We start from the raw sequence: 24,297 nt of genomic DNA on the forward strand, positions 1-24,297 counted from the left end.
ACTCTGCTCTGAGATTCTCTGTCAAGAGTCAACAATAGGTAGTCCTCACTTGATCCCGCTCCACTAATTTCACAGGCTAACTCTTCTTTGTGTGTGAGCCATGGGATAAAATACCATTGTGTGTGTGCCATGAACTACAGACAGCCAGGCAGCAGTCTGAGGAGGATAACACTGGAACCACCCTCTGCTAAAAGTCAAACAGTGGTAAAGAGCAGTCTGAAAAAAAACGACCACACGAATACAGTAGTTGTACATTGCCATTGTACTAGGATTTCCCTAGTGTATTCCACTGCAGTGTCTTCTATAAATGTGTGCACAGACAATTTACGTCGGTTGAATCATTAATACAGTAAACAAGCAATATAATTGTTTTGTTTGCCACATTTAAAATGACACCAGATCTTCATAGAATGATAATTTAGCATTATGGTGCTCTAGTGTCATGTGAACTGATTGAAGGAATACAATGGCAACCCATGGGATAGACGAGGGACATTCCTGTGGTTGAGAACAGTGACTGCAAGGACGCTCAGGGACAAACTCTGGTGAACTGACTGATTTAAATATGATGACTGACTGAGTGAATGGGTGTTTGATGGAATGGTTTAGTAATTAAAAAAAGGGGTTGAGAGGGTGCTGAAAGTTAACATTTCTTAAGTAGAACATTGACCCTGTTTGCAGCTACATATGGTTTAGTGCTCATGACAGAAAATATAGCATCAACTCAGGAAGTCAAACAAATATGAATTCATGTTTTTTTTTCTTTAGCATATAATACAAAATTGTATGTAGAATAATCAAATTCAGCTATACAAACGTAATTTTTTTAAATGTAATTTAATGTAGACATTTCTTAAAGAGCCAAGAAAAGGATTGGGTATCTTTTCAATTCTTCTAGTACAAATATCAAAATAAATTTTACAATACCATTTACTTTGTGGTAATCAAAGGTCAGAGGTCAATTACACTGTGACTTCATGTCTGTCCAGTTCTTATCAACAGGAATTAAAATGAGGAGCCAGTGTTCTGTCTTAGGCTAAGTATTGTCTAAATACAAAAAGTTCTACAAAATCCTTTTCCAAATGTGATAGGATTTTGGCAGATAAATAGAACTGATGTTTAATAACCAGGCATTAGAAAGAGAGTTGCGTTTAAACCTTTTACAGCTGAGAAAGTAGACAGGGTGATAGAGTAATGTCAGAGTGTATTACCTTGGCAGCAGGCGGTAGTCTCCAGCGTATTCATCATACTTGAATTGGACCACATTTACCTCAGAGTTATAATACTTGCAGGCCTGGAGGAAAGGATTGAGATTAAGTTGAAAATGATAAAATATTAACTTTTCAAAATGAGAGCCTCTCTCAGAAACTTTGACCTGGGGCAGCTGAAATGTCTGCACACAATAAAGTAGTGCAGTGAAAGCACAGTCAGACCTCAGCTTTCCAGAGGCCTAGTTACTGATGTGCAGGCTGGGATTCATCATTGGATTATTTAAACTATAAAATGAACTGAATTAAGACTCTGTCCCTGAGGAATGTGCAAATAAAAATATCTTTACATCTTAATGGATTACTTGTCTGTCCCAAGAGTTGAAAAAGTATTCTCACAGGGTATGTACTGTGTTTTGTTTTCACTGTCTCCCACACCCACACAGATACACATGTCATAAAGGCTGCATGCTTGTTGAATGCCACATCATTATTCTTTTTTATCCATTTGTCTAATAAGGTCTTGAACTTTTGTTAACAATGTCACAAATTAGAAACAGGCCAAAGATCTTTTAGGCTACAATATGAGCCTCAGACAGGTCAGCTCCCCCCACCCCCCCCCCCACCCCCCCCCACACACACACACAATCTCTCTCTCTCTTTCTCTCTCTCTCTCCAGTGAGCCATGACAGTACTGTCTGGGGAGTTTCTGTCCATTCTGATATTATTTCTTAGATGGGCCCCTGATACCATGGTTGGTCACATCAAGTACTGTAGCAGGATGGCCTATATTAGTAAAAGCCTGAATAGTAGGACCCACAACCCCAAATCTTTTTCATTGAAAACCAAAAAGCTTCAGTTAAGTGCTATGCACACAAGAGCACACATGAGTCATACATATGCACACACTCTCACCTGTCTGACCAGCAGACATTCAGCCTGTAGTTCCGCCCCCTCAGGAACAGTTGACTTGAGGGTCCGTCTCTCCTGAGGCACAGTGGATACCTGAAGGAATGAATGGGTAATGAGAGGTCAGACAGTAGGTAGAAAAACACATTCACTTACATGTTTTACAGTAAGCTGAGCTATGTTCTCCACAAATAAACAAGTGAAATCAAAATATGAAATAAAACATGAACTTGTGCTGCTATTGTTTAGTCTATCTTCTAATACTTAAGCTCATCTCAGATAAATTTGATCATTATCACGTATAAACCCAATTCATATATTTGACTCCAAGAATAAAATATCATCTGGATTTTATTCTTAAACTGGTGAAGGACATAAAGGGAAAAATGAGGACAAACGTGCATACTGAAGATGTAGGACAGATTTTGGACTGAGTCTCCAACACCGCCATCAAAACACCAAAGGAAGGAATAGTTCAGGATTAATAGTGTCCACTACATCATCTATGCCGAGGTGAATTCAAGTTGTTTAGAGGCTCACAGTTGGCTCTGTTTGTTACTGTAACATTTCATTCAGACTGGAATAATGTATCTTAAAAATGGATGGTTTGCTATGAGTTGTTGTACAGCTGTTTAAGCCCCCAAGAGGATGAATCCGAATGACTTGAGACTTCTCACCGTTTCATCTTGCACCACCAGCGGGTGGCCGTGCAAAAAGTTATGCAGTGCAATATTAATTCATTCCTTCTTGTCTAAATAGGTTTCTGGCCAGCTTTTTTTCCGATGAATAATTTGAGTTAAATCTCTGATTATGTATTCCCTTACTCAGCACTGACTGGATCCACAACTAATACCCTAACCTATAAATCATAAGGTTTTAATTATGTTAAGTATTTTTATGAGCCAAGGAAGTGAAAATCAATATTCAGCCTTTAAGGCAGACATCCATAATCAGAAAGAACTAAAGAAATATGTTTCCAAGAGAGTGTTCAGAGAACTAATGAAAACAGTACTAAAAGTTTTGTTTGAGACTGAGTCTTTGATGTATATGCCCCAATCAGCTAACTGCAGTGCAACTGGCAAAGCAGCTGATCTAGTAAATGTCTTTTGTGCATTAGCAACACTCTGCCAAGCCACTTTCACTTTGACTGTAGGCTGCAAAGACAAAGACAATCAGAGGAGATTGTTTTGTCGCTATAAAGAGCAGGGAACTACCAGAGTCATGGAGTCAAGCTACAACTGTAGGGTCCACAAGCAAATTAATTCCTTTACCATGAGCTCCCAACTAGGTCATCTTAATGTGCAGCTGATACTGTATGTGTCTGCACAGACAACTTAGCACAGTATTGAAAGTACTGAGGAACGAAAGCACAAAACGAATAACAAAAATGTAGTGGCAATGCTTAATATGCATGATTAGTTGGAGTAAGTGTGTCAGTATGAAGTGTGTCACTTGCCACATGGTAAACCACACTTAAATTACCTTGTCTGAAACCAACCAGCCTCAAAATTAAAAGCATCTGGCGGTTTTCCTGTTGTAGTTGGCGTGGGTCACCTTAAGGAAATTTCTTATTGCGCACTAAAGTTATTCCCCCAACATTTTAAAATTTCAAAGGTTAAATTTTAGCTGTGTTAAAACCAGTGATGGAATAAATTGTGGCGTTTAGTGTGCATCCACTTGATTTTTCATTTTTTTGGCACATGACCATGGCAACATTTGGGTGTATTTACATGCGGACCCCTGATCAACACAACAGTAAAACGACAAAAAGAGTTGGCATGGATGTTTGCCCCTTACATACATAGAGGGTACAGCCTGGACAGGTCACCTGTCTATATTTCAGGGCCAACACAGTAAGACATGCACAGACAGACAACCATTTACATCCACACCCACAGGCAATACGGGAGAACATGGACCAAGTCAACCAACCAAAGTCAAGCAAAAGACCAAGTTAACCAAAACTAAAATTACCATTTGGTCAACTGACTACTGGACTGACGGTCAGAAAAATGTCCAGTCATTTATCAAGTGAAACACCACAATTTTGCTAAACAAGTGGCTGCTTTTCTCTTTTTCATCATTGTAAATTTGGTATTTATATATTACAAAATTTGTAAACCAAATAAGACAATTAAGACATCACGTCAAGGTGTCCTCACTTACTTGGATATTCACACTGACAATAACATAAATGCCGCTGATTCAAGGCTTTTATGCACGTCATTCCTCTTCTTGTTTTAGTATTGAATATAGTTAACCCTTAATTAATCATTCAAAGCAAACAGACATGTAATACAACTCAACACACACACAAACACACACGCACGCACACAAACACGCCTAATTGAACACTTACCGAGAAATCATTGTCAGGGAATAGGAGCAGGTCTTTGAGAGGATCATCTTTTAACTCATCAACCAGTTCAGAGATGACAGTCTCATAGTCAAGAGGATCAATCAGCTTAGGCTTCTCCTGCTGCAAATGGAAACAGAAAGGAATTTTAGTTGTTCAGCTGGTGATCAATCCTTGATATGACACGATATGAAATGATACAGTAAGTTATGATATACACTCAATTATATCACGTTCAAAAATTTGTCATCACATCCCTGTTAAAAGATGTATTTTTTCACATTACATTTATATGATCGGACAATGTAGAAGCGTCTATGAAGGTGCAGCCTTTAATTTTTTTACAGTGATGTTCATGAGCCACTCCCTTGTTACAGTGAGTGACCAAAAAATAAATAAAAAATGGGGCCCTAAGTAAACCCCAGCATAACAGGCCAATGCTAATATAACCATGCTGGCAAATAAAAAAATGATGTGATCATTTCCTGTGTCATGCCATGACATCATTAAAATCTAAAAGAATCAAAGGGGAAGTAGCCCTACAAATAAAGTGAAGCTATGACCCATCCCACAATACAATACCTACAGAGAAAAAGCTGTACTTTTCCAAAGACATCTTGATTTAACCAGACATATAAAACTGTGAAATAAACCTATAAATGAAACACGAAGTGGACCAAACCGACTTCTATAACCTCAAATATGAAAATACCAACTAGAAGACAAGCCACTCAGAAGTTACCTGTAGGGCCAAGTCCTCCGAATCCATTTTACCACCATACTAGCAGATTTAAACTGATGACACACTGATGTCAAAACTATCCATTGCACACTTTTTTCCTCTCAAAGATATGATCACACACAAAAAAAGAAACTTTTTGAACTCTGTGTTTAACATATAGAGGACTACAGTAAATTACTGTTGTCATTCAGAGAATAGCAGCACCAGCAAACTAAGATATGCAGTAGACTGTGGTCAGAAAGACAGAGGAAGTGATGATCTCTGGTTTGGTTCACACGCGTATAGTGCAGAGAGGGGCCTTTACCCGCACTTCACTTAACAGTCAGAAAAGACCCCTGAGAAAGCACAGGGATGAGAAGACCCAACGTACCTCAGCATAAGGTGATATTTGCCTTATGACAACCCTCTGCCTCAGTTCTGCCAATACCATCCGTTTTACTCTCATGTAATAATCATTAATTGACTTGGACAGCATGTTCTCTACACTTAACTCACGCAGACATGTGCTGACATCAAGTTATATTTTGAGATTCTTTCTTGTGTTTAAACAAACCTGCCTAGCAGGACCACATGAAAACACATTAATCACTTACTCAAATCATAAAACAATTTTAATAACTCTTCTGCCTAATTCTTACAGAAGTAATCCCAACCATGTTGCTGCTTTTGTATCTTTCATTTTATTGTTATCACTAACCATAGTAAGTAATGGGCAAAAACAATCCTGGGTAGAAGTGTCATGAGATGGCTTCTGATACAAACAATTTGCATAGATAAAGCCTGAGGTTTTCATATTTACGTCTAGAATGTAGTCTGACCTGTGTGATGTCAGAGTAAATGTCCAGTGTAAAAAAACTGGCTTTCCCTCACAAGATGGCATCTATCGCATACAGAAATGTAGCATTAGCTCTGTCGTGTGTGTATCATCAAGACACACTTTATTTAAATTTCAAAGTGTTCTCATTGGGCTCTTCCTGTCACAAGGAGCTCAACGAATGGTAATAAACAAATCTTTAGAAGAGGAGAAAATTATGCACATATATAATTATAATCACTGTATATGATTAGACTTATAATTTTAATCATCATTAAATTAAAAAGAAATAACAGTATGACTGGCACAGATCAAACTGAATTATGACAAAAACGTATTGTATACATAAGATAAGTCAAGATAAGTTACAGCCATGTAATATATAAATACCTGTTAAGAGTGTAATACAATAAACTAAACAGAAACAGAAAGAAACATAAAAAAAGCTTACAATACTCAGCCGACTGAAATTAGATCGCACTCGTTTGCTCTTTATTTTCTTCCTAAAGGTGATTTTGCTCCTGAAGCTCATTGCCGGCAGAATTAAGTACGAGATACAGTATTACACAAAAGCTAAATTACGAGTAAACTATACAAAACACATACACGTCGCACATATGTGCTCTATCAAAAGCAGAACTAACAATGAGTGAGGTTTTGAGTTTGTGTCAGAACACGTGGATAAAGAGGAAGTTCATATTTGATGCCCAACACACACACACACACACACACACACACACACACACACACACACACACACAATATACAGTTAGTTACAAAATCCCCAGCAAAGAGAAACCAGCCACACATCTCTCCTGTTTCTACACATTGCTTTGAAAGTCATGGTATCTTTTGCTTTATACTTATTAAGCAGGGCAATGTGAGGTTAAAGAAAAATAAATGTTCAGCCTCTGCTCTACAAAGAGCCACAATAGCGGACAACTCCTTTTTACAGTTAAACACTATCATGTACTCACACACCTTCAAAATCCAACTCTCAGCATCTTATCTTCCTTTGTCCAAATGTACCGATAAGCACGCTGTCAGCATGCACATGCACACAAATACAGTACACACAGTCATAAACCAGCATGCAACTTCCTGTTCTGAAGTGAATCTCTCCTCCATACATGAGAGCGTCTGGAAGTCAATGTGCACCTAAATATTTCACATGTATGTTGCTATTTAATTGAGGACAGAAATACACAATAAAATTTAAGTCTACATTAAAATATGTTTGTATAAAATACTTCCTCAGATTAAATCGGATACCAGAACAAAGACAAGACAAGTTTGATGTTATAACAAATTTGACACTTGTTAGCACATTACATTGAGTAATGGGGCACCATTAGGCTCTCGTGGGGATTACTTGACCAATACCTCTTTCTAACTGAACTGTGAATAATCAATAGAATATTCCATCAACATTTTTAATAGGTAATTATGCTCTTACAAAGAAAACAGACCTGGATTATTTATGGTATGGATTCTAATGATGTTGAAGTTCAGAAAAAGCACATTCCAGTTAATTCTTTAAATAGAATTTGTAAATGTGGTCACAAATATTCACTGGCATTTGGCAGAGGATGTATTCTCAGGGAATATATCTCAAAACCAACAAGTTTAAAATTAATGTCACAACTAATTAGAAAAATATATATTTTTGTGTATAAACTGTGCAACTGTGAGTAATTACACATTGAAATGAAAAACGGTTTTATTATTGTTTAACATGATGTCTGGCTCTACATGATGTAGTATTTGTTATGTGGAGCTTGCAGGAGTCATGAGAGCAGGTACTTATGTAATGAAAATGACGTGTCAATATGTGAAATCCATAGGATTCATGCAAATACCTGTGTTACGGTCCCCCCTCTACTTCCTGGTTTCCCTCCGATTTCCCTATTCATCTTTACATCCCTTGATCTCCCAACTTGCAGTGATACAGTGTAGAAATCACCAGGTCTATTGAACCTGCATATTTTCAGCTCTTCCCTTTATGACATCTCTCTTTTTCCAGCCCTGTATCGCCTGCTTCTGAAGACCCTGTGGTGTCGACCCTGGGTCCAAGAGTCTCTTGATTATCATGTATGAATATGGTTGGCCTGGACAAAGAGTTTGAATTGAAGAGTTTGGGGACTGTTTGCTCCAAACCAAGCTCCCTGTAGCACTGTGGCTCATCATTACTCAATATTTTTGTGCTTCTCAGTATGCGTCACTCATCTGTTTAAATCCACAGTCTTCTCCACTCACCTAGTGAACACCACCATCTCCCGCTCTTTACTCGGTAAAACATTAGGCCACTACTTGCCTTCTACTTATGAGCTTTACGATTCAGCAGTGATGACATTATTGTACATCACATGATTGGAACGGATGTTTGTGAGAAAGTGAAACAACACTGTGGACCTGCAAGTCTGCCAGGACAGCATACTTCTAAGTGAAGCATTAATCTCCTGTATGTTTGACTAATATAATAAGTCTTATACTTAATAAGTGTTTGATGTTTTACATCTGAAACAGTGCTCAGTGCTGCACAACTTCAAGTCTACTTGATGTTAGCAGCAATATGCAGAAGCTCAACCTCCTCTCTCCTTCTTTCCATCCTTCCATCCTCCATCCTTCCTGTCTTCTGCACCGGTTGCCTCAGCTGGCTCCATCCTTCCGTCCTCCCCTCCTCTATTCACATCCCCATCTCATCAAACACTCTCAGCAGTACACTCCTTTATTTTGTCTTCCTTTGATTCTATTGCTGTCTCTTCCATGCTCTCTTATTAACTCCCTTTTAACATCTCTTCTTAGTCCCCCTCTCCCTCCGTTAGCAGAGGTGAGGTGGAGTGGGTGTTGGTAAACTGTGTAGAGGGCATAGATACAGCATTAGACTCGTGGCTTACAGCATGGCTTTCCTCCAGCATAACTGTGAATAAGGGAATAAGATAAAAGGAGATAAAGGGCAGATGGTCTGAGTTAGCCAGATGAAGATAAATACAAATTTAGAAATGACTATGATAAGCAGACAAAAAAGAACAAATTGGAAAGAAGTCATGGGCTTCACCTTTTTGCACATTGAGCATGCAAGCTGCTCTGTGTCATACTCAAGTGCACATTTTTAAGGGCTTATCATCCTGTCATGGGTAAAATGTGAGAAAAGTGTGAACTAAACAACAGTGCTGGGTGGGGGGGGGGAAGATTGATTGGAAGTAAGAGAGAGAGAGACAGAATGGGAGAGGAGGGGGGACAGAGACAGCTGAGACAGCAAGAGGAGACGAAACCAGACAGAAGCCATCTGCTTTACATCATTAAAGCAATGCAAGGTCCAGGGAGAGACATGGCAGGAGTAATGGAGATTCATACATCTAAAAGAAGTCACTTGTGTAATGAGAAGCAACGTTTGCTCCTTCTTTAGGTGTAATCTGACATGTTGAAAGTCCATTCAACCTTTTCTAATATATTCTCTTCTTCTTCTCAAAACACACACTACACTGTTTCTTTGGTCACTGTCAACTTAACATATCTCTTTCATTTTTTCAATCAGCTCTGTGAGGGTGATTAAACAAATATTTCCCACATTCAGACACCCTGTCAACAACATCTAATTAACCAACCAGTAACACTTTATAAAATCTGCCTCAAGTGATTAAAGAGGTGAAAACCAAAGATGACTGACAGTGTCCAAAAGGAGAGTGGAGGATTTGCATTCTCACTCTGAGCTGTGTCAGGGGAGTAAAGGGGGTGTAACATACATCTGATCCCCAAGCCAAGTCCAGAAGGCAACCACTGATGTTGTAAGTGTTAGAGCTTTTTTTGTCAGCATACATTTTTGGTTTTCAGCTCATTCCTCCTGCACTTTCATTTTTACCCCTGTATCTTTGGCTAAAGCCATCAACAAGTCCTCTCTTCTCTTGCTTTTTAAAGCAAAAATCCTCCAATAAGACTTTTTTCACTTTATACCTTGTAAATTACCAACAAGTCCCAAGTTCTTTAACAAAAAATGAATAGAACTGTGGATCAATTTCCAAACATTTTAAATGATCACAAATAATTTTTTTGGCATTCTTGACATGTATGGATGTTATTGCTTAATGAATTTAAAATGAACATGTTAAACAGTACACAGAATTCTCAGATTTAGTTTAAAATTATGTTTTGTTTGTAGTTTAAAATAGTTTCATTTGACCTTGCAGTTCTACAGTGGTCTATACTCAGGCCTCTACTATAACTACTCTCAGACACATGCTGCTATATAGTATTTTTATAATAAAGCATGCAAGTCACAGCTGTACTTTTCTCTTGGTGTTCATAATATCTATGTCGAATTCATGACGCAACAGTAAGTCACAAAACCCTTTGGGACTTTACACTTGTGAATCACACATCTGTGCACTTACTGAATGTAACTATGCTGTGGAAATCTGCTAAAACAAACTGACACATTTTTTTTTAAACCTGAGAGTTTAATTTGAAATAGAAAGACTTGACCAACACGCATTTGAAGGGAAAACATATTTCACATGTAAATGTCTCTGTGAGATTTAATCATATTAGGCAGTGATAGGCTTAATAAAAAGTGTTGAATCTCTGTGACAGGAAAATACTGTAAGCTTCCAAAGACCAGCAAAACGCACTTAGTGCACTGGTTTAAAGCACTGTCTGGCCTAAATACATCAGCTGATGATTTTTTTCCTACCATGCATAAACAAAAAAGTGCAGTCTAACATAAGTTTGCAGTAAAAGCTATTATCAGTTTAGTTTGCCACAGATGACAGAAAAGGGGCACCAGAAGACACGTTTAATGGAGGGAAAGAAAGACAGGGGAAACAGAAGGGGAAACTGTAAAGACGCCACACTGCCAAAACTCGAACATTTTTTCCACTGGGCTTACAGAAACTAGGGTCTTTATGGGACTACTAACACTTACACATATACCAAACAGATGGCCGACATGCAACTCTGTACTGAAAGAAAAGACAGTTACGAGCGACACACATTACGTCGACGGGACTCATTCATTAAATTCATCATACTTTTATTCATTGTTCATTCATTTATTCATTCGACGTCATACAACTCTCACCCACCATCCTATTCAAGGCTCTGTTAGAATAGCTATTTTTATCATGTTGTCCGTAGGCCATATGCAGAGAAAGCAGATTTTTCCCACAGAAACGTCTGACCCCACCATCCCCCTCTATTCTCCACCCTCCATTTCCGTTCTTCTGCCTCTCAGCTGGGAAGGGGAAACAACAAGGACCCAATCACTGATACATTAACCTCAGAGGCATCGAGAGGCAGAAAAAGAACAAGTAAGAGAAGAAAAGTCCCACTATGAAGAAAACAAAGACAGAATTAACTTTATACACATGGTCGATATTACTGCTTCCAACTAGCAAAACCGACTTTTACTGCCTGGATTCAGCATGCCTCCATTATTACAAATTAAAATGCACAAAAGCAAACACTCATCAGCCACAGCAATGAAAACACCTGGTGGACAGGTGTCAGCGTGGGAATACTTCAACGCTAGCTATGTTTAACAAGTGTCATAACACAGTGCATCACAGCTTGATGTGTATGGGGCTGTAGAGCTGGAGACCGGTCAGTGCGCCCATGCTGACACCTGTCCATCACCTGTCCAGCACAACATTAAAACCCCAGAGTGGTAATAATGTTGTGGCCTAGAGGGTGTGGACACTAAAGCACATCCAAACATGATGCCATTCAGCCCACATGCATCGGAGGAGGTGGTTGGAGGTGCAGTTTGCTGGTTACCATTACAATGATGGTCAAAGGTGAGGTGGTAGTGGTGTAACCCTCTAGAGTGGGTGTGGCAGCATCCAGTGACATCTGGTCCTGCCGTGAACAAATGTGACCGCAGTCAGCCCCACCCACCGAGCGAAGGAGCAGGACCACACTGGCTGAACAACCCATAATCCACTGTTGTCGACTTCCAGTCCAGCCTGATTCCGGTGCAGCAATAAATGCTTCTCCTGAACTGAGGTTCCTTGTTTATCCCTGCCAACGTGAGCTTAGCTGTCTACTCTAAAAACACAGTTCAGGCCAGCAAGCCCCTGGTCCAGCCAGTGGTGCTGTGCGCTGTTTCAAGCCGGGTCCCTGTCCTGTCACCCCTCCGCCTTTACTTCTTCCACTCCTGCTTTGCAACCCTTCTCTGTCTTCAGTGCACAGCTCTGCTCCAGTCTCCAGCTCCTAATGTTGCTGTTGCTGGGCTTACACACTGGCAGCCTTACATGTCTCTCTCTCTTTCTCTCTCTCATTCTCTAGTATACACACACACACACATACACACACACACACTGACTACACCAGTGCATGGTTCAGCCCAGCCCAGCCCCCCCAACAAATCACCGCCTGTAATAGCTGTCAGCTGACCAGAACCAGCTGCTATACACACACATACATGCACACATCCACACAAATCGACATAAATGTTCTGATTTTCATTTTGCAAGAATCTCTTTCTCCATTTTCCTCTCAAGTCCTTTTAAGTCTGAGATCTGATGGCTGTGCATCTGCGGTTTGCATGCTGAAGACAGGATCTAAAGCTCAGATACGCTATCTCACACTCAGACTGATTTGGTAAAATAAACTTTTGCTTTTTTACAAAAGGAGATTGTACTTTTATGCATATGTATATGTTTGCTACAGAAAATTCTGATTAATGTTCCAGAGTGGAGGTTGGCAGAGTGTGTGTGAGGCTCTAGGGAGAGAGAGGGAGACATGGGAGAGGCTATTGACTGGAAAGTGGATAGAAAGTGGGGAGTGGGTGGCTTTACAGATGAAGCGTGGATGTGGAGTTTTAGTACTGTAGAGCTAACGTGAAATTCCCCTGGCTCGGCACACAAACAGGCATTCTTAAGACATCTTAAGTACAAGTATAAATTTCCATTACATTAGTTTGAAGTCCAACGGCATCACTTTTACCACTGTAGTTTTTCTTATTTCATAACATCTGGCCCTGGTTCTTTCTTCATGTTCAATTTTCACTGTGTGTGGCTGGGTGAAAAAAAAACTGTGTATTCTGAGAACTAAATGGTTGTCATATGTTTGCAGCAATTTGGAACTCTACTCATTATACCCATTACCCATTGTCTCCCTTGCCAGTTGTACTTGTTGAACCCATCTTTGTCAAAAACATACATGTGAGACAAATATGGATTTATTCCAAAACATAAACCTGAGAAATCAATGTATGTAACAATAATTACATCATTGTCAGTTCGGGGAGGAGGAGGTTTAGCACCAGGATTTTTGGCTTACTGCTCTCTGCCAGTTACTCAGGCCAGTAAAAAATCTATTAGTTTAGGGAGTAGAGGAGGAGATCGGAGAAACAAGTGAACAAGTGAAATCTGCTGACTGTCACAAAACAATCAAACTTCTTTAAGTTTTAATATTTCCGCAATGGAACACTTATTTTTAAACTCACCACAACGAAGCAATACAGGAAGTGAAAATTATTTCAGATGGTGACAAAAGTGAAGTTATATTTTTTTTATTGACTTCAACACAGGGAGTTCACATTGAACCATACAATATTACATCAGAAAAGACATGACAAATTATGGTGTTGCAATATTTATAAAGGGATGCTAAGCTCAATGTGGGACTATTTTACATGTTGTACCTCTATATACAGTATACATCTAAGGCCAGAAGCACATCTTTTTTTTAGTGACACATACTTATGTATGGGTCCAGATACTTGCATGTTGTGCTCCCTGAGAGTAGGAGGTAGCCATGGTGATGTTGTTAGGTCATTATTAAGGGCATTAGTGTCCACATCAGTCTGTCAGAAAATACCACCCACCACCCACATAAATGCACATTATTACAAGGTTTCCATAGCTAAATATAAACAACACGGCACACACAAGCACACACAGAATTGTCATTCCTCTCCCACACAGTGCACAAATATTAATGTGCCCCACTCAGAGGGAGATAAGAGTGCACATGTCCAGCGCAAAGTACAAAGTGGATAGAAAGCGAAACATGAACCACACCCACCATCATCACCCTCCTCCCCAACAACGCCTCTCTGCTTCCAAAACCACTGCCTCTCACCAAAGGCTCTTCAGTGTCACATGTCTGAAAGCAGCAGCTAAAACACACAGAAAATACAGAGATTGTCTTTGTTGGTATGCCAGGCCTCCACAATGGCCTTGTCGTGCAAAAAGCCCACACAAACATGCTCTCAAGTTGCAAGAAATGTCCCCATGTTACATTCTGCCTTCTTACTGTTTCCACACACAGAATGGATCACTGCATTGGTTATGCCATGTATGTTTCCATCCAGAATTCGATGCCATTTTAAACTAATCATTCCCGCCTTGTATTGCCTGGTGCTCTGCATACATCCTCAACTGATGGCCATCAGATCACACTATAATCACCTCACATTCATTGATGATTTTATTTGTTATGCATTGTGGCCATTAATTAAATCTTATGTCTTTACATGTTTCTATAAGAAAACACTGAGCGGTCTTGTAGAGAGAATACATAGTGGTTAATTTAGGAAATCTGCTATAGCCACAATTTTCTCTTCGTTTGTTTGTTTTGTTAAAGCCCTTTTTGTAAGTTTGTTTCACTTCACCTCCTTTGGAAATTAAAAGGACTGTGAGAGATTGATTTAAAGCAAAACACCCTCAGGCATCTTCTAACATATGAGGTGGTGAGGGTTGAATAAATGATGAGGACCTCATACTTTCGAGGAATAGAATGAGGGAACTGACACAGCTGCTGTGGCTGAAGACGCAGATGCTGGGATGACACAGTTTAAGGCAGCTTCTGGGACACTGGTGTTTGTGTTAATGTTGGTGGTGATGTGGAGACTTCAGGCAAAGAAACAAAGAAATTATACAGCAGACTAATCAGTTATTGTGGCCATAAAATACAAACTTTTGCTATATGTTAAAATGCAATAGCATGCACTGTGTGTGTGTGTGTGTGTGTGTGTGTGTGTGTGTGTGTGTGTGTGTGTGTGTGTGTGTGTGTGTGTGCACGTGCGCACTTTTACTGTTGTTTGCGCCTATGCTGTATCTTTGCATATTCTTACTTGTGCACCTTTTCTGTGACTAGGGTTAAGTTGTGTGTGAGTCTGAACCTCTGTAAAAGATGACATCACTGGGTTGTACATAGGGCAGTGTGCCACCATTTTAGGAGTTAATGTTTTCCAGCTGCACCGTCTCTATAACTCCTCTTTCCCTTTAAGAATCATTACTTTGCTAAACGGTGAAAGTGACAAAGTAGCAATAAAGTACAAAAGCTTTGCAGTTTGATGTGTTTGTGTTCTTCATATGCACATGTTATTTAGACAAAAGTCAAACATAAGCAATTTAATGACTTCAAATACATTAGCCAACTAGGCCGAGTGGGAAACCACAATCCATTAAAACTCCTGCATGCTGCCTTGTAAGCAGTTAGCTCTGCTATAGTTAGGTTCCCTGTAGAGCTAGAGGCTGACTCATGGCTGTGGTGTTTGATGTGGTGCAGAGCTCCACTAAGTTTACTTGGGAAAACACTCCCTTGTTCCCATGGTAACCACAACAGGAAGGATACGGTCATTCAAGAGTACTGGGTTCTCAGCAAAATATGGCTTGGCCCCTGGCACTCGCAGAGCAACAAGAAGGACACAGGGTCAACCTCTTTCTGGGCTGCACCACCCCTGTCTTCTCAAACAGCACGCACACACACTCTGTCTGTGATGTGCTGCAGAGATAGGGAAACAGGATTTCAGAGATGTAACTTTCACTGTTTCGACTGCAGAAACATGCAGCCTATAAAGCTTCAGAGGGATGTCAGTTTCGTAAGAATTCAACTGGAGATACATACAGTAACTTTCCACATTTGTAGTTAAATTCAAGAGCCGCTCATGGAATAAAGTGCAGCAACTTTGCAGCTCAGGACATACATATACATTTCTGAGTATGTACAGAGACAGATGTTTTTCTGGTGTCACTTTTTCATTCTGATGTGCTCTTCTTAGTAAAACCTCAAACTCAACACCACAGCACAACTGTCTCCTGCACAAACAGGAAGACAGACAAGGACTAAACAAAGCCTGTGTGTTATCTCATTCTTAGGTGTGACGCTGTTGTATTCAGTAATCTATTTTTGCATGATTCAAGTCAAAATGACAGACAAACCTAAAAACTGCCATTATAATTTAATGTCACTATATTACGCTGATTAAAGTGTTTCCTAATCCTAGTCAAAGGTCTATAGACAGTGTTGAGAGAGTGTTGTTGTACAGAATGTAAAACCCCTTGAGGCATATTTATGAAGGTACAGTACATATATTAAAAAAAGTTACAGTACAGTACATATATTTAGATTTCAACCACCTGGTAGCTGTCAGAACAGATGTAATCAGTTAGACGATAGTTTCTGATAGGTTAACTGGCCTTGAAAAGATCATCATATTTGCTGATGGGCTTTACACTATTTGCTACTTGCATGTCTGTCTGTATAAAACACATTAGAACTGTTTTTCAACCCCCCCCCCCCCCCCCCCTTATAAATTATATACATCTTGCTTTCATAAATTGCAAGCGTTCATTTTGTTGTCTATCTGTTGGTGTGCACTGTCTGACAGAGATGTAACAGGAAGACCTGAGTTCAGAACTACAGCACAATGCCAATGCCACCTAGTGCTGAGAACTCAACACAGCAGGCTGTGTGGATGATAGGACTGTGCCTCACTCAGTCTCCACACCTCTCCTCTAGCAGTTACTCCCACTGCCATATCTACACTGAATACCCTCCAGGAGGCGCTCTGTGCCAGAGATACTATCTGGTCCTCTGGCAGCTGGTTTGTTTAGAAAAGGAAGCTATTAAAATGTCTTCAACTGAGAACTAAAGTCCTGAGGCAGGAACGATGTTGGGGGAGAGGGCAGGAGAGGGGAGATGAGGTGGATAATCTGAGAGGGGGGAAGGTGGTGCGGACCAATTGCCAGGAAGAGGTGGCTTGTTAAAAGTTTCCATTCATGCGCTTTAGATCGACCTCCTCCTAGAACATCTCCCCCCAAAAACAGTCAAGGTAATCACACACTTTCATCCAAGACTATCAATCCCTACCATCCAAAGAAGTGTGTGAGTCTTTTATTTACAGCACTTTCAACCGTCCACAGGAACCAAACCTTCATGCTAACAATCAGGTCGAACAGAGCCTGACATGGGAGCATCATTAGAGCTGAGGAATCAGTGGCAGAGTAATCAGACACAGACACAATAAATTAATAACAGAAGAGATCAGCTGTAAACTGCATGTAGCGGGAGGAAAGTATTTTAAGTGATTGTTTGAAGTTTGAATTTTTTTTGGGTGCATGTATGTTTGTGTGATACTATGTATCTCAAAATGTTTTATTTACTATGCTGTTTTATTTTATAAAAACTGATCATATTGTGGTAGAAGTTGTCTGTATTTTAAGATGACAAACATCCCGGGTGAAATGTATTGCATTACATTTTCAAATTTTGGTTTTTCTCCCATAATTGAGCATTTCCCTTTTATTCCAATTTATTCTGGCAACTAATTTTGAGAACTGTTAATGCAAAACATTTTAAGATATTTTGTGTCTCATATATGAGGACAAAGGTTGGACAAAACAAGCACTTGTACATTTAGTAAGTTACATTTACTGTAAGTATGAAGTATCTTTTACTGTTTATTTATAGTTTTAGTTCCAAATTTGAGTACCACTTATACAACATCTTACTAGTAAGGTGCAGAGCTTAAACCATGGTGTGTTATTAGTACTCACTGTAGCAGAAGTTAAGCATGACTGTGTGTATTTGTTCCTTGATCTACTACTAAAATGACCCAATGAAAGGAACAGTACAAGTATAAAAACAATAAAAGTATGTTTATAGTGACTTCCACAATCACGAACAGGCATCATGATAGAAAAATCTGTCCGGTTAAATGTTCAAAGCAGAAAACTAATCTTATTTAGCAGCCATGCAGCAAAAAGACACACAGCTACTGTCACAGAACTGGGGCCTCATTAAATCACCCTCCCCACTTGCCATATTTCCATATCTCCCTGCTGTTCTCCCCTTCCTCCCCCCCGCCCTATCTCATCCTGGCCCTCAGCAGCCAAGTATCGAGGCTGAGGTCATCAGCATCGTAGATGCTCTGCCATAAATATTTGTGATATTACCAATCCTTCTGCAAATAAGATTAAAATTTGACTCAGTGCTGTTATGTTGTCATTGATGGTAATAAGGCAATAACAGCTAGCATGAAAGATGAAATCAAAGCAGAAACAGCTGAAGAGGGTTTTACCAATATTAATTAATTTATCAAAACCTGGTATTACTAGAAGAACTAGTGCTGCAACAAAATAAATAGCAGTCCAGTACAGTCACGATCCTCCTCAGTCCTTCTCAGACATATATCCATTGTTCCAGTGTGACCCTAGCTGACCCATTTCTCCAACCAATAAGACAGTTCACTGACTTCTTCACACTGGCCACATCAAACTTGATCCCATTCTAATCTTGCAGTGTGTGTCTGGGCCACTGACATTAGGAAACTCTAACTGCTCCTTAAGCAGTTACCACTAATGATTTCTGTTTCCTGTAACTCTGTTAGTTTGAAAAATGTGTACTCACATTGAACCTGCCATATTTAACCTAAATCAGGCCCAACTAATATTTACTTTTAGGCAGGCATGCCAGAAATGCATACCAGCACAATGGATATTATGACTATAAGCTACTACAGTTATGGACATTATGAACAGTCATATCAGCTTCATTCCAGGCTGATCAGTGAAAAATACTTTATGATAATCACTAAACCTTCACAGTAAGGGGAAAAATCCGTTTGAATGTCTCGTTGGTAATAAATCATTCAGTCATAAAGCCTACTTGTGACACCTACACAAAGCCTACATGCAACCTCTGTGTAACCTCTACGCCAGCGCTATCTACCAGACGCCCACTCAGCACTGCTCCTTCTCCCTAAGGTCCCAGTTTAGACAGAGGACGCAGCTGTTCTGAAGACTTTTCCTCCTGAATTTTTATATGTACTGTATTATCCTCCCTTACTTTCTTCCCTCTATCCCTTGTCTTCTCTTGCCTTCCCTTCTTCTGCAATTTCTCTCCCCCCCTTTCAGACTCAAAATCCCTCCTCTGTGTCTCCCTCTACCCCACAGAGTTTTTCTCATTTATTTCTTTTGCAGATCCCATTTCAGTTCATTGGCTGACATTTGAGGCACACAAAATTGATGTCCTCACACATCATATATATGTACTGTATAGGTACTGTGCATGCCTCACACAAGATACTGAGTCAGACATATAGATAGATCCTCATGAGCAAGGTGTAAATTAGGACTGGACCTAAGATAAAATTAGCTTAGTTTACCATTACACTGATGGGAAAGAACTAGCCTGGCTCTGCCTGTACCACCTACAAGCAATGTTAACAAAATCAAAATGTGTTTTGCCAGACAAACAGTGGAGATACACTGTTCTTAGCTATGAAACAGAAAAATCTAACAAAACCAAAAGTTCTGTTTATGCACAATTTTTGTACTGATTGTGTAAAAATGTGTTATGGACAATCAGGCAAGAATTTGTTTTTCCAGTCTTTATGCTGAATAAGCAAGCCAAGTTTCATACTTCTCACGCTTTCATGATATCAGTCTCACCTTCTCAGCAAAAAGCAAAGACGCAAATATTTACCAAAATGTCCAGCTAACGATTCAGTTTTTTGCAAGTTGAGAGTAAGATATATAAAGTAAAGATATAAAGATAATGGGCCAAAAAGTTATTAATGAGAAATATAGTCTGGTTCAGCATGTGTAGGCACCTGGTGGATCAGTGGTAGTGGGTCAGGTGGAGATGCAGAAGGCCGTGGGTTCGAATGTGCCAGGAAGGGCATCTGGTGTAAAAACTCATGGCAAATCAAAGTGTGGAACACGTTCCACTGTGGGGACCCCTGAAGGGAGAAGCTGAAAGCCGTTGGTCTATAGTTTGGTTCAGCATGTCACGGATGTCATATCTTAAAGCCATGAGAGCTTATCTTGTGCTATATGAAGTTATGCCACTTACATCCTCTTGACAACACATTATCTAAGAGTAAAAAAACGGTCTGTCCTATTTTTAAAATGGGGCACAAGCACTGCAGACAAAATTTGTGCGTGTGCATGAGTGTACTTTTATCTTTGTGTATGAGCGTGGGTTACTGTGTATGCTACAGTAGTAGTAGTTAGAGTTTTAATAATGGCCACTTCTCTCTATTTCTTGACCAGGGCCAAGAGGACAGATGCAGCAGGATTTTTGTTGCAAGAGGGTTAAAAAGACCTTGGAGGATTCACCCATGTAACCACATTATGGTTATGATTAACAACTGGCAGACTTTTATAACAGTTTGGCAATTGGTAGCATCTGATACATATTCATGTCATCCTGCCAAATTGTTAGTCAAGTTGATGACTGCTGTATACTCAATTTATCTTACCCTGTCCAGCCAGTGAGGATAGCTAATGAGGGAAAGTCCCTATCACGTATAACTGGCACACAGTGTGTGTGGATACATCAGGGCCAGGGCAGCAGGGCACAGGGGTCGAACAGTAATGGCAGTAGCATATTCAGGCCTCCCACTCTGGAATGTAGAGTGAGGGAGAGACACAACACTGCAATTCACTCTCACAGAGTCACTGAACTATTCTTAGTCCAGTATGTGAAGTACCCCCCACCCCCACCCCCTCGGGGCTGAGAAAAGCGTCTGGATGGATGAGTGGATGGCAATGTCTATTAAGGTACGGGACAGGGTGGTGAAGCCAGACGACGAGCTAAAAAAAAAGAGTGAGGATAAAAGTTAAGCTCCAGTGAGGCAAAGCCTGGTCAGCTCAGTCTGAATGGAGCAGTTTACTGATGTGAAGCCTCTGCAAAGACCCTATTGTAAACGTACACTGGCACAATGCAGGGAGCCCCGGGGACCTCTCTCTCTCTCTCTCTCGCTTACTCTCTCTCTCCTCCACCTCTCATATGACTCCACACAAATACCAACAAATGCTTTGTCTTCATCCAGTTTTTCGACCTAGACTCTACAGACTTTTCCTCTTCTAGTACAATTCAACCAGCTACAAATCAACACATATTAATGGGGAAAATTTAAATTTCCTGTTCTCACCCTCAGCATGTACTGTATACTACTAAGATCACTGTGCAGTATCACACAGTTAAAACAGTAGGGGAATTCAGCAGGAGACAGTGTCACTGGTGACAGTGACAGGCTCAGATTTGTTTTTTCATTTCTCTGTCCTTTCTCAATGAGTCATTGAGAAGATGCGGACAGACACACCGAAGCCTGGCAGCGCACAGTCCCACTCTTATTGGGCAAACACGACTGAGTCGTCTGCAGCTCAGTCATAACAAATGTCAAAGAGCTATTCATCTGCTCTAATCCCTTTCTCTATTCTCTTGCCTGCATGTATATACACACCAGTGACACCAGAGGCATTCACTCAGCGTAACAAGTGAGAGCAAGAACTGAGGAGCAGTGTGAATATAATTCAGCTGATTAGGAAGAATTAATAAGAGTGTAGAAAATAAGTATAGGCAAATATTCAAAGAGTTTTTTGTAAATGTGAAAAAAGCAATTTAAAAACTCATGTTAGGAAAGAGAGGTGGGCGGATGCAAAGATTTTCAGGGAGAAATTGTGGAGATGTTGGAGTGGAGGAAGAGAATAGGTCTCACCCTGATGAAATCTCTAAAGCCATATCAGCACATATTTAAGTTGCACTGCAAGATGCTGCACATTGAGTCGTTGAGACAAAATGCATGGTGTGAAAACGACAGAGTGAGCGTGACAACATTTCCCCACAAACACTGGTCTAGGGGGAGACACTTTCACAAACTGGTTTGACACATGGCAAACTAAAAGGAAACAGTGCACACTCCCACTGTCACTATGAAACTGAAGTGACAGAGAGAAACTAAATAAATGGTATACACCAGTAAGAAATTAAATTTTCATACATTTATTTGTTCATTTGATAAATGCCATCAAATGAAAGCTCAAATTGGAACTTCTATCTGATATCTATTTTTGATCTTAAACCCAGATGTCTTTGCTGGTCAACAGAAATAAATAAATTAGCCTTGCAGTTCTGTATAGAGGGGAATATGTGTGTGTGTGTGTGTGTGTATATATATATATATAAATTTAGACGTATAGAAAAACAAGTAGTCGTATTTAGTACTGTATAGGTGAAGTGGCTCACCTCTGCTATTGACCCTTATCAACTCCTGCTTTAAAAGTTCCACTGGCGTGTTAAAGGCAAAAAGCTCCACTCTTGATTGTTCCTGCTGGGAGAGTCTCTTTTCTTTCACAGTCCTATTTATATGGTTATACAATCCAACTGTGGTATGATTTCCAAAACCCCAACTTATGTAAGAGAATTATTGTACTGGCAGGCAAAGAAAGGTTGTCTTAATTTGTCAAGCAGCTTTATATCAGAGTGTATGGGAATAAATACAACAGTGCAGCATTGCTATTTTCTGTCTTCAAGTGTTGCGAAACTGGCCATCCACCACAACTGGCACACTTACATGAATGTCTTAAGAGGCCTGATTTGTTGCTATTGTGCAAACTGATGAATATAGCAGACAGATACTCACAAATGTGTGCACACTCAAAAACCAGCTCGCTAATGCTTGTCTAAGACACCATCATGAGGTGCAAATACCACACAAAAAACTTGGCAAACAAACGATAACACACACACAAACAACCTCATGCATACACAGGACAGGAGTGTTTATAAGTGGACAAACTATCTGCAGTTGAGCTGCAGTGAAAAAACTCCTCTGACACACAGCATCTTTCCTCAATTCCTTTCACCCTCCCTTCCTCATCTCTCTCTTGAGATTTTCCCTCTTTATGGTCTAGCCCTCCTAAATGATAAGAATGGTGATGTCTGACTCGATTGTAAAATTGGTTCAGCCACTAGCTCCAGCTCCACTCATGTGACTGTCCTACCTTGCCCTGTCCATTCGTAATACAATGCATGTGACAGAAATGTCAGGGCCAGTTCAGGTCTCACTCAACCGCTACAGACACTCTACAGTTCAGACTTGTCACTTTAGTAAGCAATACCTTCATATAACATAGGTAAATTAAAGAAATAGAAGAAAATATGAGGTAAAGGATGGATGGGTGTTAAAGCAGGAGGAGGGGGAGGCAGGTAAAGATACAATTACAAGAATAATTATAATAAAATATAAAGACCTAAAGAAAGTAGCATTAGCATAATTCATGAGAAAATTTTGTAAGATGTAGATGAGAAAGCAAGGAAACAAAAACGACAGATTAGATGAAATAAGATATACTAAAGTGGAAAAGCAGAAATGTGCGCGGAGTGATAAGATGCTTCCTGTTAGAATTCCATCCTAATTGACGCTTCTCTGTTTCCACAGTAACAGAAGCATGGCGGGAGAGTAATTACTGGTAATAAAACTGGTTTCTCTCCATTGGGACAATTGATTGTCAGCATTTTAAGTTGCAGATTAACTAACTGCAACTTAAGACTAACTTGCATGAGATGGACATATCAGTTGGTGTTGCATGGTGACAGTGCAGGGTTAACATGACAATGACAACTCTTTTCTGTCAGCGCAACTGTGATCAAATCAAGATAAAACCGCACTCACACAGATCTAAAGCCACTACCTAGCCCTATGCTTGCAACACGGTTGTTTTTGCAGCTTAAATGGTTGGTTGTTCTGGACAACGACATGTACAACACAGGCACACACATGCAGACACATGGGACAAACAGGCGGGTCAGCATTTGTGCACAAACACCCCACGCCAGTTGACATGATGTGTCATAAGGACAGAGCGCAATCAGAGTGACAGCATGTCTACCAGTGACCAAACACATCACTGAGATACATGTACCCAGAGTGGCTCCCATCAACCCACCATCAAATGGCCATGTAGTGCTATCTGACACACATTCAAGCTCTAGACAATCAGACACAAACACATACACAGAACATGAACATACATACACATGAATAGAAAGGAGAGAAAATCAAGTAGTTGTAGTTTTATATATATTATTTTTTGTCCAGATTATTTTTTTATATATTTTTTTAACTGTAGTTTTACACTTTCAATATGTGGCCCCTGTTCTGCATGCTGTTGTTACCTACTTCTTGTGTGTGTGTGTATACACACACACACACACACAAGAAGTAGGTAACAAGTAGGTAGTAGGTAGGTAA

The 24,297-nt window shown here is 39.9% G+C and overlaps 1 protein-coding gene across 9 annotated transcripts in view; it reads right to left on the bottom strand.

Moving 5' to 3' along the window:
* The window catches only part of dock10 (dedicator of cytokinesis 10), a 55,919-nt gene that overhangs the window by 27,080 nt on the left and 4,542 nt on the right, over positions 1-24,297 (bottom strand). For 4 of the 9 annotated variants that reach the window (XM_067507365.1, XM_067507366.1, XM_067507367.1 and 1 more), the window contains exons 1-4: positions 11,802-12,242; positions 4,477-4,596; positions 2,124-2,213; positions 1,212-1,294 (exon numbers count right to left, since the gene is read on the bottom strand). In XM_067507365.1, coding sequence (XP_067363466.1) covers positions 1,212-1,294; positions 2,124-2,213; positions 4,477-4,596; positions 11,802-11,960 — 452 coding nt within the window. In that variant the 5' untranslated portion in view covers positions 11,961-12,242. Of the gene's footprint in view, positions 1-1,211; positions 1,295-2,123; positions 2,214-4,476; positions 4,597-6,480; positions 6,674-11,801; positions 12,244-24,297 lie in introns of those variants that run through there. The other 5 variants (XM_067507373.1, XM_067507372.1, XM_067507371.1 and 2 more) reach the window with 4 other exon arrangements.

Source organism: Channa argus, chromosome 6, assembly GCF_033026475.1.
Source record: "Channa argus isolate prfri chromosome 6, Channa argus male v1.0, whole genome shotgun sequence".
Taxonomy (NCBI): domain Eukaryota; kingdom Metazoa; phylum Chordata; class Actinopteri; order Anabantiformes; family Channidae; genus Channa; species Channa argus.